This window comes from Bubalus bubalis, chromosome 5 (assembly GCF_019923935.1).
Source record: "Bubalus bubalis isolate 160015118507 breed Murrah chromosome 5, NDDB_SH_1, whole genome shotgun sequence".
Classification (NCBI taxonomy): domain Eukaryota; kingdom Metazoa; phylum Chordata; class Mammalia; order Artiodactyla; family Bovidae; genus Bubalus; species Bubalus bubalis.
Genome location: NC_059161.1, coordinates 79,055,116 through 79,068,723, shown reverse-complemented (window position 1 = coordinate 79,068,723; position 13,608 = coordinate 79,055,116). Strand labels below are relative to the sequence as shown.

Here is a 13,608-nt window from a genome sequence, read left to right as displayed (position 1 = left end):
GAGGGAGGTTCACGAGGGAGGGGACATACGTATAACTATGGCTGATTCATGTTGATGTTTGGCAGAAAACAAAAAAATTCTGTAAAGCAATTATCCTTCAATTAAAAAGGGGAGGTGGATAAAATGATCTCTTAAGTTTCTTCCAACTCTTGTTCTGCAAAGCATCACTGGACTCTCAGAAGGCACAGGAGGACCTGAATAGGACCCATGACTGAAACAGCACCCTTCCCTCCAAACTCATTCTGCCAGAGGAACTTAGGGAAGGCTTCCCAGCTGGATACCAGAGGATACCAGCTGGATGACCAGAGGCTTGGTCAGCTTACATCAGGCATTTGACCCCCCTCTAGACACTGGGAGGCACCAGTCCACTAAGAGTGTTTCTTCCCTCCCAGCACAGCTGAGCTGCCTTGGCTGTGCACACGCAGGCCTTGGGGGAACACGGCAGGGCGCCAGGCCACACGCATCCCACCCCAGCCTCACCCCCTCTCCAGTCCTACCTTCTCATACTCATCCTCCCCAGGGTTGTGCTTCTGCAGCCAGTCGGCGAGGGGCCGGTCCTTAAAGGAACCGGTCACCCCGTGCTCCACCTGGATCTTGCGCAGGGTCTCAGAGTTGGGGATCATCTCCACCATCCCTGTGAGGGGAGACACCGAGTCACTCTCCAGCGCAGAGAAAAGACATCTGTCAGGAGAGGACTACAGAGCTTTGCTGGATGTGTCCCTATAAATTAAGCCCTAGGACATTTGGACAAACTTTGATAATAAGGGGGAAGATCAACCTTATACCTAAAGCAACTAGAGAAAGAACAAACAAAACCCAAAGTTAGTAGAAAGAAGGAAGTCATAAAAATCAGGGCAGAGATAAAATAGAAATGAAGAAAACAATAGCAAAAATCAATGAAGCGAAAGGCTCGTTCTTTGAGAAGACAAGCAAAATCGATAAATCTTTAGCCAGACTCATCCAGGAAAACAGTGAGAGGATTCAAATCAAGAAAATTAGAAACAAAAAAGGAAAAATTACAACTGACACCACAGAAATATAGCAGGTCATAAGTAACTACTACAAGGAACTATATGCCAACAAAATGGACAACATGGGAGAAATGAACAAATTCTTAGAAAGGTACAACCTTCCAAGACTGAACGAGGAAGAAATAGAAAATACAAACAGAGCAATCACAAGTAATGAAACTGAAACTGCAATTTAAAATCTTTTAACAAAAGCCCATGACCAGATGGCTTCACAGGCGAATTCTATCAAACATGTAGAGAAGAGCTAACACCCATCCTTCTCAAACTCATCCAAAAAACTGTAGAGAAAGGAACACTACCAAGCTCACTCTACAAGGCCACCATCACTCTGATACCAAAATCAGACAGAGATGTCACAAAAAAGAAAATTACAAGCCAGAATCAATGATGAACACTGATGCAAAAATCCTCAACAAAATACTAGCAAACAGAATCCAACAACATGTTAAAAGGATCACACACCATGATCAAGTGGGATTTTTATCTCAGGGATGCAAGGATTCTTCAATATATGCAAACCAATCAATGTGTTACACTATATTAACAAAGAAGAAAAACCATATGATCATCTTAATAGATGCAGAAAAAGCTTTTGACAAAATTCAACACTGATTTATGATAAAAACTCTCCAGAAAGTGGCCATAGAGGGAACCTACCTCAACATAATAAAGGCCATATATGACAAGCCCATAGCAAACATCATTCTCACTGGCGAAAAACTGAAAGCATTTCCCCTGAGATCAGGAATAAGACAAGGATGTCCACTCTTGCCACTATTTTTGTCCACACTTGCAACACAGTTTTGGAAGTCCTAGCCATGGCAATCAGAGAAGAAAAAGAAAAGGAATCCAAATTGGAAAACAAGTAAAACTGTCCCTGTTTGTAAATGACATGATATTGTCCATAGAAAATTCTAAAGATGCCACCAGAAAACTTGTAGAGCTCATCAATGGATCTGGTAAACCTGTAGGATACAAAAGTAATGCACAGAAAGATCCTGCATTAGTGTTTAGATTCCTAAACACTAACAACAAAAGATCAGAAAGAGAAGTTGAGGAAATAATCCCATTTATCATTGCAACAAAAAGAACAGGAATAAACCTACTCAAGGAGGCAACACACCTGTACTTAGAAAACTGTAAGATACTGATGAAAGAAATGACAGGTGACACAGACAGGTGGAGAGATACACCCTGTTCTCGGATTAGAAGAATCAGTATTGTGAAGACGACTTTACTACCCGAAAGCAATCTACAGAATCAATGCAATCACTATCAAATTACCGACAACATTTTTCACAGAATTAGAACAAAAAGTTTGACAATTTGTATGGACACACAAAATACCCCAAATAGCCAAAGCAATGTTGAGAAGGAAAAATGGAGCTGGAGGAATCAGGTTCCCTGACTTCAGGCCCAGAGATTAAACCCACACACCTATGGTCACTTAATCTATGACAAAGAAGGCAAGAATATACAATGGTGAAAAGACAGTTTCTTTCAATAATTGGCACTGGGAAAACTAGACAGTTATGTGTTAAAGAATGAAATTAGAACACTGAAGACCATACACAAAAATAAACTCAAAATGAATTAAAGATCTAAATGTAAGACTGGACAAAATGCTTAGAGAAAAACACAGGAAGAACACTTTGACATAAATCACAGCAAGATCTTTTTTGACCCACTTCCTAGAGTAATGAAACTAAAAACAGAAAGAAATAAATGGGCTCTAATCAAACTTAAAAGCTTTTGCACCGCAAAGTAAACCATAAATGAGATGAAAAGACAACCCTCAGAATGGGAGAAAATATTTGCAAACAAAGCAAATGACAAGGGATTTATCTCCAAAATATTCAAAAGGGCTCATACAGCTCAATATCAAAAAGACAAACAACCCAATCAAAAAATGGGCAGAAAAAAAAAAAAAAAATGGGCAGAAGACCTACATAGGTATTTCTCCAAAGAAGACATACAGATGGCCTAGAGGTACATGAAAAGATGCTCAACGTCACTAGTTATTAGAGAACTGTGGATCAAAGCCAGAATGAGGTCTCATCTCACACTGGTCAAAGATAAAAAAAAACCTACAATCAATCAAGGCTGGAGAGGGAATCCTCCTACACTGTGGGTGGGAATGTCAATCGACACAACCGCTATGAAAACAGTATGGAGGTTCCCATATGACCCAGTAAACCCACTACTGGGCATATGATCTGAGAAAATCATAATTCAAGAAGACACATGTATCCCAACGTTCATCGCAGCTATTTACAATAATCAGGACACGGACACAACCTAAATGTCCATTAACAGATGAATGGGTAAAGAAGATGTGGGACAGATACACAATGGAAAGCTGCTCAACCATAAAAAGGAACGAAATTGGGTCATTTGTAGAGAAGTGGATGGACCTAGAGCCTGTCATACAGAAGGAAGTAAATCAGAAAGAGAAAAACAGATGTTGTATAGTAAGGCATATTTGTGGAATCTAGAAAAATGGCACAGATAAGCCTGTTTGCAGGGCAGAAACACACATAGACATAGAATGGAGGCAGCAGGGGACGACCTGGGGACTGGGACAGACACGCACACTGCTGTGCGGAAAGCAGAGAGCCAGTGCGAGCTGCTGGATAGCACAAGGAGCTCAGCTCAGGGCTCTGTGCCGACCTAGAAGGGAATGAGGGGCCGGCGGAGGGAAGACTGAGAGGGGGTATATGTATACATGTGGCACAGTACTGTGCAGAATTATAGCTCAGTCAATATATATATATATATATATATATATATATATATATATATACACACTAAGGGGAAAGATGTTCCCTGCTTTCATATTCCACACTGTGACTCTGTGGTCTCCCCAGCTCACAGCCATAATCTTTTATTGTTTTAATTTTTATTATGGGATTTCCAAATACATGTAAGAGTAAAGAAATCGTATCATGAACTCACACATAACCATCACCCAGTTTCAAAAATTATTAACACTTTGCTAATTTTGTTTCATCTATTTCAATCACCCAGCCCTGCTTCCCTCTTCTCACCTCCAGCCTCCTCCTGCCTAAATCCCATCTGGAGTATTTTTAAGTAAACCCCATACATGTCATTTCACTCATAAGTATTCCAAGTATAACTAACAAGGATATAATTATGGCATTAAATCTAAAAATTTAACATTCTTTAATCTGATCTGATCTAGCCCAATCTATATGCAAATTTCCCACAACTGTCTCAAAAAATATCTTTCCACAGTTGGGTCTGTTAGAATCAGAATCCAAAGTCTACACAGTATACATGGTTGCTATGTCTCCAAGTCTGCTTTATTTTATGAGTCTCTCTGCCTTCATTTTTATGCTGTTCCATAGCTTCTAACGGAATAATCCTGCTCTTTTCATTTTCCTGGAGAAGCACAAAGTTCATGTTAAGGAACAGCAGAAGGGCATTAAGCGAGGACGCCCCCCCACGGCAGCTGCCCAGCCATCACCCCACCCACCCCTGACTGACCTCTCCCCCGGCCGGTGGAGAAGCAGCGGAAGATGACCATGCGCATGTCCAGGCCCTCCTGGACCCAGATCTTGCTCATGATGCGGATCATCTGCAGGGTCAGCATGTCCTGGCGAAGGTCGTCCCCACACTGGATGAAGGAAGACAGTGACCAGGACCACCTTGCTCACCTCCCCCAGCTCACACCAGGCCCCAGCTCCCCCAAGAGGGCAACCGTGGCCCAGACTACAGTGGCCAGGCACTGCCCGGTTCCCCACCTCAGCCTTGGACCTGCTCACCCAGCTCCCACCAGGTCAGACACCAGAGAGGGGCCAACAGCCACACTTTATCCCTGTGCTACTGTGGTCTTTCCCCGACCCCACACCCCCATCTGAAGCCAAGTCTGGGTCCCCTCCTTCATGCAGCCCTCCTAACCATCCAAGTCAAGTGTTTACACCTCGGTGGAGCTTACATACAGCACATGTATGTGACTAAGCCATGCTCATGCCTTTCATTCCCCCCTGGACTGTATGCTCTGAGGCTATATCTATTCCTCAGAATCAGGGATGGACCAGTTAGAGGGACCTCAAGATTCATCTAAGTCCAATCTGTACCTGATACACGAATCTCCCCCTCAGCATGCCTGTCACAGTCATTCAGCCTGAAAACCCCCGAGACAAGCAGGGTAGCACCTTATCCGCTCCCTTGCTGGCCTTCTAGAAAACACTTCTGACACAGGCTGTCAGCTGCCTCCCTGTACATTCCAACACTGTTCCTAGTTCTCTGGGCCCACACACAGTCGATCTGTTTCCTTTTTCAACCGATAGTCTTTCATGCACTATAGCAGCAGCATGAGTGCGATTAGCAGGACGAGAAGGGCCCTGAGGCTGTTTCTGCCCACCTTGGACTCCCCCTTCTTCTCTCTACTGCCTACACCCCACCAGGCTCGAGAGGGGGTCCTCACCTTGAAGATGACACGGATGTTCTCGCCCAGTGGGTCCACGTTTTGGAAGGAGAGCTTGAGGGGAACGGCGTTGGAGTTGAAGTAGGAACAGTCCTGCGGCCGTCGAGAGGGTAGTGGTGAGGGTCAGGGCGGCCCAGGCCCAGGCGGGAAAGTGGCCGCCCCAGCGCTCCAGCAGCGGCCGCTCACCATTTCCCCAGGCCTCTGCAGGCCCACCCTCCTCTGCCTTCCCGTCGCCCTCACCCTGTCTAGTGTGTTAGGGCTTCAGCTGCTGCGCCTGACCTCCTACCCCTCCCGTTCACTCCACTGCTCCACTGCGTGACTGCTGGCAATCAGGTGTCCCGTCTATACTCTCCTCTAAAACGGGGCTCACATGGTGTGTGGTGAGGGTGAAACGTGACATCAAAGGGAAGCCCCGAGAACACCGCCGGGCACAGGGGAGGGCTGGACAGACGACAGACCGCCAGCGGGCCTTCAGCCTCGGCATCACCATGACAGAGCCTGACCCAGCCACACTTACGCCCACACACACTCACCCCCCACACACACACACCCCCACCACACACTTACCCCCACCACACACCACACCCCCCACCACACACCACACACCACATACTCACCCCCACCATACACACACCCACACCACACACTAGACTCACCCACACCACACACTCACCCCCACCACACACTACAGACTCACCCACACCACACACTCACCCACACCGCACACCCACACCACACATCACACACTCACCCCCACCACACACCACACACCCACACCACTCACCCACACCACACACATACCCACACCACACACTCACCCATACCACACACACACCCATACCACACACTACAGACTCACCCACACCACACACCATACACTCACCCACACCACACAAACACACCACACACTCACCCACACCACACACCCACACCACACACCACACACTCACCCACACCACACACACACCCACACCATACACCACATACCCACACCACACACACACCCATACCACACACCACACACTCACCCATACCACACACATACCCACACCACACACCACACACTCACCCCCACCACACACTTACCCACACCACACACTCACCCCCACCACACACCACACACTCACCCACACCAGACACCCACACCACACACTACACACTCACCCACACCACACACCACACACTCACCCACAGACACCCACACCACTCACCCCCACCACACACCACACATTCACCCCCACCACACACCACACACTACACACTCACCCACACCACTCACCCACACCACACATCACGCACTCACCCACACCACACACCCACACCACACATCACACACTCACCCACACCACACACCCACACCACACATCACACACTCACCCACACCACACACCACACACTCACCCACACCACACACCACACTCACCCACACCACACACCACACACTCACCCACATCACAAACCCACACCACACACCACACACTCACCCACATCACAAACCCACACCACACACCACACACTCACCCCCACCACACACTCACCCCCACCACACACTTACCCACACCACACACTCACCCCCACCACACACCCACACCACACACTACACACTCACCCACACCACACATCACACACTCACCCACACCACACACCACACACCACAAACTTACCCACACCACACACCACACACCACACATTTACCCACACCACACACCATACACTCACACACACCACACACCACACATACACACACACCACATACCACACACCCACACCACACACCACACATTTACCCCACACCACACACTCACCCACACCACACACCATACACTCACCCACATCACACCCCACACACTCACCCACACCACATACCACACACCCACACCACACACCACACACTTACCCACACCACACACCATACACTCACACACACCACACATACACACACACCACACCCACACCACACACTTACCCACACCACACACCATACACTCACACACACCACACATACACACACACCACACCCACACCACACACTCACCCACATCACACACCACACACCCACACCACACACCACATACCACAGACTTACCCACAACACACACTCACCCACACCACATACCACACACCCACACCACACCACACACTCACCCACACCACACACCACACATCCACCCCACACACTCACCCACACCACACACACAGCACACACCTACCCACACCACACACCCAACCACATACTCACCCACATCACACACCACACACTTACCCACACCACACACTCACCCACACCACACACCACACACCTACACCACACACACACCATACCACACACTCATCCACACCATACACCCAAACCACACACTCACCTACTCCACACACACACCCACACCACACACTACACACCACTCACCCACACCCACACCACACACTACACACCCACACCACACACCACACACTCACCCACACCACACACTCATCCACACCAAACACCACACACCCACACCACATACCTACCTACACCACACACCCACACCACACACTCACCCACACCACACACCACACACATACCACACACCCACACCACACACCCAACCACACACCACACACTTACCCACACCACACACCCACACCAGACACTCACCCACACCACACACCACACACATACCACACACCCACACCACACACCCAACCACACACGACACACTCACCCACACCACACACACACACCACACACTCACCCACACCACACACCACACACCCACACCACACACTCACCCACACCACACACTCACCCATACTATACACCACACACACACACCACACAGCTGTCAGGCGAAAGACCACACGTGTCAGGGCTGGGAAGAGGCTCCACATAAGCCTCTCTTCCTTGTCTCTCTCAGTAACTAGGTCAGTGAGGACCCTGCTTCCATGAGCCCTCCCCACTCCGAGAGCCCCACACCCGCAGTCACTCACCCTGGGCACGACGCCCTTAACCAGCAGACTGGGGCTGAGGGGCAGGCGGCAGGAGCCATTGAGGACGAAGAACTGCTCCACCTCCTCCAGGCCGGCGCGGAGGATGCCCTGTGGGGGGAGCGGGGTGGGGTGAGGGCCGGAGGCTCCACCGGAGTCAGGCCTCTCCCCAGGCGGGTGCCCAGTAGCCGCTGGTATGGAAATAATCACCAGAGAGGCATGGACAGCCTCCTGCAGACCACGATGAAGGAAAACCACCCCCACATCACTGCCCGGGCCAGCACCAGGCCACAGCCCACACCTGCAGAGACGGAGTGGATGGCAGAACGGCTCACAGGGGCTGCAGGCCAAGGAGGAGCTGCCCGTTGGGCCGTGGCCAGAGGAAGCCAATAATCTAGACTTCATTATCTCCCAATTTTTAAAGGTTAGCAACCAGGATCCCTAATATTGGCCTAATACAGGCCCGTTGTACAAACACAAAGGTGCCCCTTCTGGCGGTCCTGGAACGGGGCTCACTGCACACTGAACAAAGGATGACCGGGTTTTCGCCCTCCCTCGGCCCCTCTGGCTGGGTGCTCTTGTGCAGTGAACCACTGATACAACTTGGCTCAGCCTTTAAGGCAAACAGTTAACTAAACATTTTAATACTTAGCAAGCCAAAGAAAACACTCCTATGGTTTGTAGCCTGTAGATTAGAGAATCGCCTCCTTCCAGCCCCTCACCAGCGAGGGTCAAGTGCCATCCTGCTGGTCAGGAGGCCTGAGAAGTTACGATTGGCTGCAGAGGCCCAGAACCGGAATGGGGCAGAGGCAACCTCGCCCTGCTCACCTGCCGTGCGGACGGGGCAGCCTCCCGGACCTGCTGGGCCAGTTTGGCCAGGGTATTAACAAGCCAGCACTGGCGGTTAAACTCCTCTCTCAGCCCCTTGCCACAGCAACACAACAAGGCGGCCAGCAGGTACTGGTAGCGGATGCTGAACTGAGAGTCTTTGAGGCCGTCCTTGAGCAACCTATCCGGCAAAGGGAAGCGCGGCAGTCAGAACACCCAAGGGACCACAGGCAAGGGGGCTGGGGAACAGCCAGACCCAGCTCCAACTCCCTGGAAAACCCACCCCAAACTTGGGACGGAAAACAGACTCTGGGTGTAAAACTGATACAGAGGTGTTCATCCACTTCTCAGCTTGCCCATGCTGTTTTTAAGTAGAGCTCAAAGGCCTCATGCATCTGGTTTCTCCTTTATATTTCTGCCACATGAGGGTGGAGGGGAGGGCCAGGGATGATCCCACTCTGCTTACCATAGGGGTGGGCTGAGACCCCCCTGAGGAAAAGGTGCTGGCCCAAATACTGCAACCCAGACGGCTCAGCTCCCCACCTGGCAGTGCTAAATCGTTTCAGTGGTGTCCGACTCTTTGCAAACCCTCGGACTGCAGCCCGCCAGGCTCCTACGTCCGTGGGATTCTCCAGGCAAGAATACTGGAGTGGGTTGCCATTTCCTTCTCCAGGGGATCTTCCCAACCCAGGGATCGAACCTGTGTCTCTTTTGTCTCCTGCACTGGCAGGCGGGTTCTTTACCACTAGCACCACCCGGGAAGCCCCCACTCTGCAGGCTGAAAGTAAAGGACTCCCAAGTGAGGGAGACAAGTCTACCTCTCCCCTTTCTGCACAGTTTTACCAGAAGAAGTAGTGAGTCACTCTCAAGTCAGAGACCGCTCGCTTCAGGAGGAAGCGCACCAAGGGGCTGTCCAGGTAGCATTCGTACTTTAAGGCCTGGGTGGGAGACAGGGGACGGGGGCTTTGTTGACTGTCCGTACTGTATACCAAGCAATATCCCTGTAGAATACAGTCTGTCTTGGGGTCCCGGGGGCGGGACCATCAGAACTGGAGGGAAGGCCAGCCCACCCACCTGCACGAGCTGGGGCAAGTAGTCCAGCAGCTCGGCATCGGAGAGGGAGCCGATCCACTGTACAGCCATGCGACGCACCTCCTGGTCTGGAAACCTGCAAAACAGAGCCCAGAACGCTGACAATCCAGTCCCAGGGTCTGAGGCACAGGAGTGAGCAAGCACCCTCACACCGGGGCCTCAGAGGCATGGGTGGAGAAAAGGTAATGACTTCCAGAATCTGCCAAAGCCACTAGGAGTCCTAAGCACCTTTTCTGGATTGCAATCCTTAAGAACGTCCCAGCCCACAGTTAGAGTCAGCCTGAGGCCATGGAAGTCACTCTCATTCCCTGTATGAGCTAAAGAAAATGAGAAAAAGTCCTCAAACCCACTCCCAAAGATCTCTTCCTTAATTCCCACTCTGCTAGAAATTCCCATCATCAAAGAGCCCTCATGAGACTCAAAGTGCCATCACTTCTTGGTACCATCCTTTAATGCAAAACTTGTCCGGTGAATAACAGAGATCACTATATATAAGCCAGTATACCTAGCCAGAATTAGTTTAGCAGAGATTAGCAAATCCATTGCCTCAAAAAGGCCTGAAGGTAAGATGCATGGATTAGATACATTTTAATTACTAAGAGTAGTAGAAAATAAGCCAAGAACAGTGGGTACCATCGAGGGGTTTGAGACTGGAAGCCTGTGTCCCTAGCGGAAAGAAGAAAGCGATGGCTTCAAAAGTAGAACTAAGTAATAAGATTTGGGTTAAACAGGTGTGTGCATACATCAAATCTCAGCAAATGTACACATAAGGCTCGGGCATTTATTTATATGTATATTTTATCTCAAAGGAAAAACTGTAAATAAACTTTGAGGTCTAGTTAATGATATGCTTGCTAAAGAATTTAGGAAGGAGTTATGATGTCTCAATTTACTTCAAAATACATATAAAAATAGGATATATTGATGGAAGTACATATACAATAAATCAAATGTAATAAATGCTAAAGGTTAGAATCTAGGTGGTGGGAATACGGATGTTCACTATTTTCAGTTTTGTTGTATGTTTGGAAAATGTTCATAGTATATAACATGAGGTGGAAAAACAGGAGTATGAGGAGTATAATATGGGGTGGAGAAACAGAAGTAGGAAAGCCCTGAATTTCCACGCCCACGTGACTGCTGCCCCTCGGGACGGGCTCACTCCAGCGCCGCAGGCTGGCTTGGGCAGGACTTTGGGTCGGGAAAGGTGGGTGTCGCGACTCACGTGGCATGCAGGAGCCCCAGGGCGTCCTGGTGGTTCATGGGGGTCCACTGCGCCAGCAGAGCATAGGTGTCGGGGAGGCAGGCCCACTCCCAGCTGGGCGCGCTGGCAAGCACCAGCGGCAGCGCGCTCACCTCCGCGTGGCAGTAATACCGCTTCTCCCACAGGCGCTTTTTGTCGGCATCCGTGAGCCTGGGGGTGGGGGTGCGGGGCGGTGAGAGGGCACGGGGCCAGCTGTCCGCAGGGAACCGGCCTCCGAGAGAACGCTGCGCACGCCGACTAAGAAAGTCCCGAACTGCCCGCCTAGTACCCGAAGGGCGCTGTGAACGCCTCCGTCCAGGCTACACCCAAGAGCCCTTAAGTCAGAATGGGGAAGGCAGACGCTATCCATGCTGCTGCTGCTGCTGCTAAGTCGCTTCGGTCGTGTCTGACGCTATCCCTAAGGGGTTGCAAAGTGTGAAGCGAACTTTGGGGGCCAGAGTCCAAATCTCAGGGACATCCGGGCCAATGGCACAGGATTGGCTGCCCCTCCTGAGGGCATCACCAAGGGCATCTCCCAAGTAGAGCCACCAGAGGGCAGCAGTCCCCACGCCAGGGTCAAGGCAGCTGAGAGGCCTCAGGGGACCTCGAGGTGGGGGGCCAGCCGGAGCCCCTGCAGCTAATGGGCCTGGCCTGACATCAGGTGTCCAATGGGGGAGGGAGCTGAGGATCGGATGAGTAAGGGGTCAGCAGGGGGAGGGGAGTGCCCCGATGGGACAGGAGCAAGCAAGAGAAGCCCCAGCTCTCTCATGTCCTCAGCTGCCACAGGCAGGGCCATGCCAGAGCCAGAGAGGTACAGGAGAGGACAGGCCAGGGAGCGCCCAGACCCCACGGCTCCTCCAGCTCCTCCACACCAGCTGAGAGAAGTGGCCCCCAGGGTGAGATCAGCTTGGGCTCCCAGACCCCCGAGAGCTGCCAGCTTGCCTTGGGAGCAGATCCTCTTTGGAAAATGTCAGGGCCAGAGAAACACCAAGGCTGTGGGTGTGGCAGGGGCAGCAGGTGGGGGCACAGTGGGAAGCCCAGTGGCCCCCGTGGACAGCAAACAGCGGACAGCTCCTCTGTGGCGGGCAGAGCTCTGGTGCTCCTGGCCTGCTGATCCTGGGTCAAGTGCCCATTGTGGGGAGGGGCATTCCCAGATCTAACACCCTCACTCTGAGCTCTCCACTCTCCTCGGCTTTTGAAAAAGCTCCAGGGGCTGCGGAGCCCTCTCTCCATGACTTCCCGCCCAGGTGGCAATCAATGCCACCCCAGGCCACCTCGCCTCCCAGAGCAGGAGGGCAGGGACCCACTGGGAGGTCAGCTGGAAGCTGAGAAATTCACTGGAGGCCTGAGTCACACGCGAGGCATGCCCTGTGCCTCACCAGTGCAGGGACTCCTTCTGCATGATGTTTTTAAGCACATGTTGGTCTTCCTCCCGGAGGCTGCCAAACTCATAGCGGGGGCTGAACTTGTCTCCAGCAGGGCTGGTGAACTTGATGTCAAAGGCCGAGGTGGGAAAGTCAATCTGCGGGATGACATTGGGAAAGTGAGGAGAGAGAACCACAACTGGGTGGCTCCAACTCGCTCTCACCTGCCAACACGCCCGCCTCCCTCCCTCACTCCCTCCCTCCCCTCAGTTTCTTTGTCTGTAAAATAACCTTGTTGGACCTGGTGATCACTACAGTCCCTTCCAGCTATAACCTCCAGCAAAAAAATAAGAAGGAAACAAAGAGACAGAAAGAAAAATGGTCAAGAGAGGAAGAGATGGGGCTGAGATGCGTCTAGGTGAGGGGACTGGTCCCAGGCCAGAGCTCTGCACAGATGTGTGATTAGGCAGAGGCTGGGGAGCCTTCAGTCTTGGCAGGTACCGCCTGATGGAAGCTGGACCACAGGCAAGGCGAGGGCCCTGCCAACTCTGAGGCCGCAATGCTGCGTCCCCTTCCTCTGTGCTGTCGTGTTCATCCTCCTATAATGGATGTCAGAGCCCAGGGAGACCATCC

At 51.1% G+C, this 13,608-nt stretch overlaps 1 protein-coding gene across 7 annotated transcripts in view; it reads right to left on the bottom strand.

The window, feature by feature from the left end:
- PIK3C2B (phosphatidylinositol-4-phosphate 3-kinase catalytic subunit type 2 beta) overlaps window positions 1-13,608 on the bottom strand; it is a 73,055-nt gene that overhangs the window by 15,967 nt on the left and 43,480 nt on the right. For all 7 annotated transcript variants that reach the window (XM_044943306.1, XM_025277683.2, XM_025277682.2 and 4 more), the window contains 9 exons: window positions 12,991-13,133; window positions 11,594-11,782; window positions 10,351-10,444; window positions 10,120-10,214; window positions 9,277-9,457; window positions 8,452-8,559; window positions 5,482-5,574; window positions 4,539-4,668; window positions 498-634 (listed from right to left, as the gene is read on the bottom strand). In XM_044943306.1, the coding sequence (XP_044799241.1) occupies window positions 498-634; window positions 4,539-4,668; window positions 5,482-5,574; window positions 8,452-8,559; window positions 9,277-9,457; window positions 10,120-10,214; window positions 10,351-10,444; window positions 11,594-11,782; window positions 12,991-13,133 (1,170 nt within the window). The remainder of the gene's footprint in view (window positions 1-497; window positions 635-4,538; window positions 4,669-5,481; window positions 5,575-8,451; window positions 8,560-9,276; window positions 9,458-10,119; window positions 10,215-10,350; window positions 10,445-11,593; window positions 11,783-12,990; window positions 13,134-13,608) is intronic.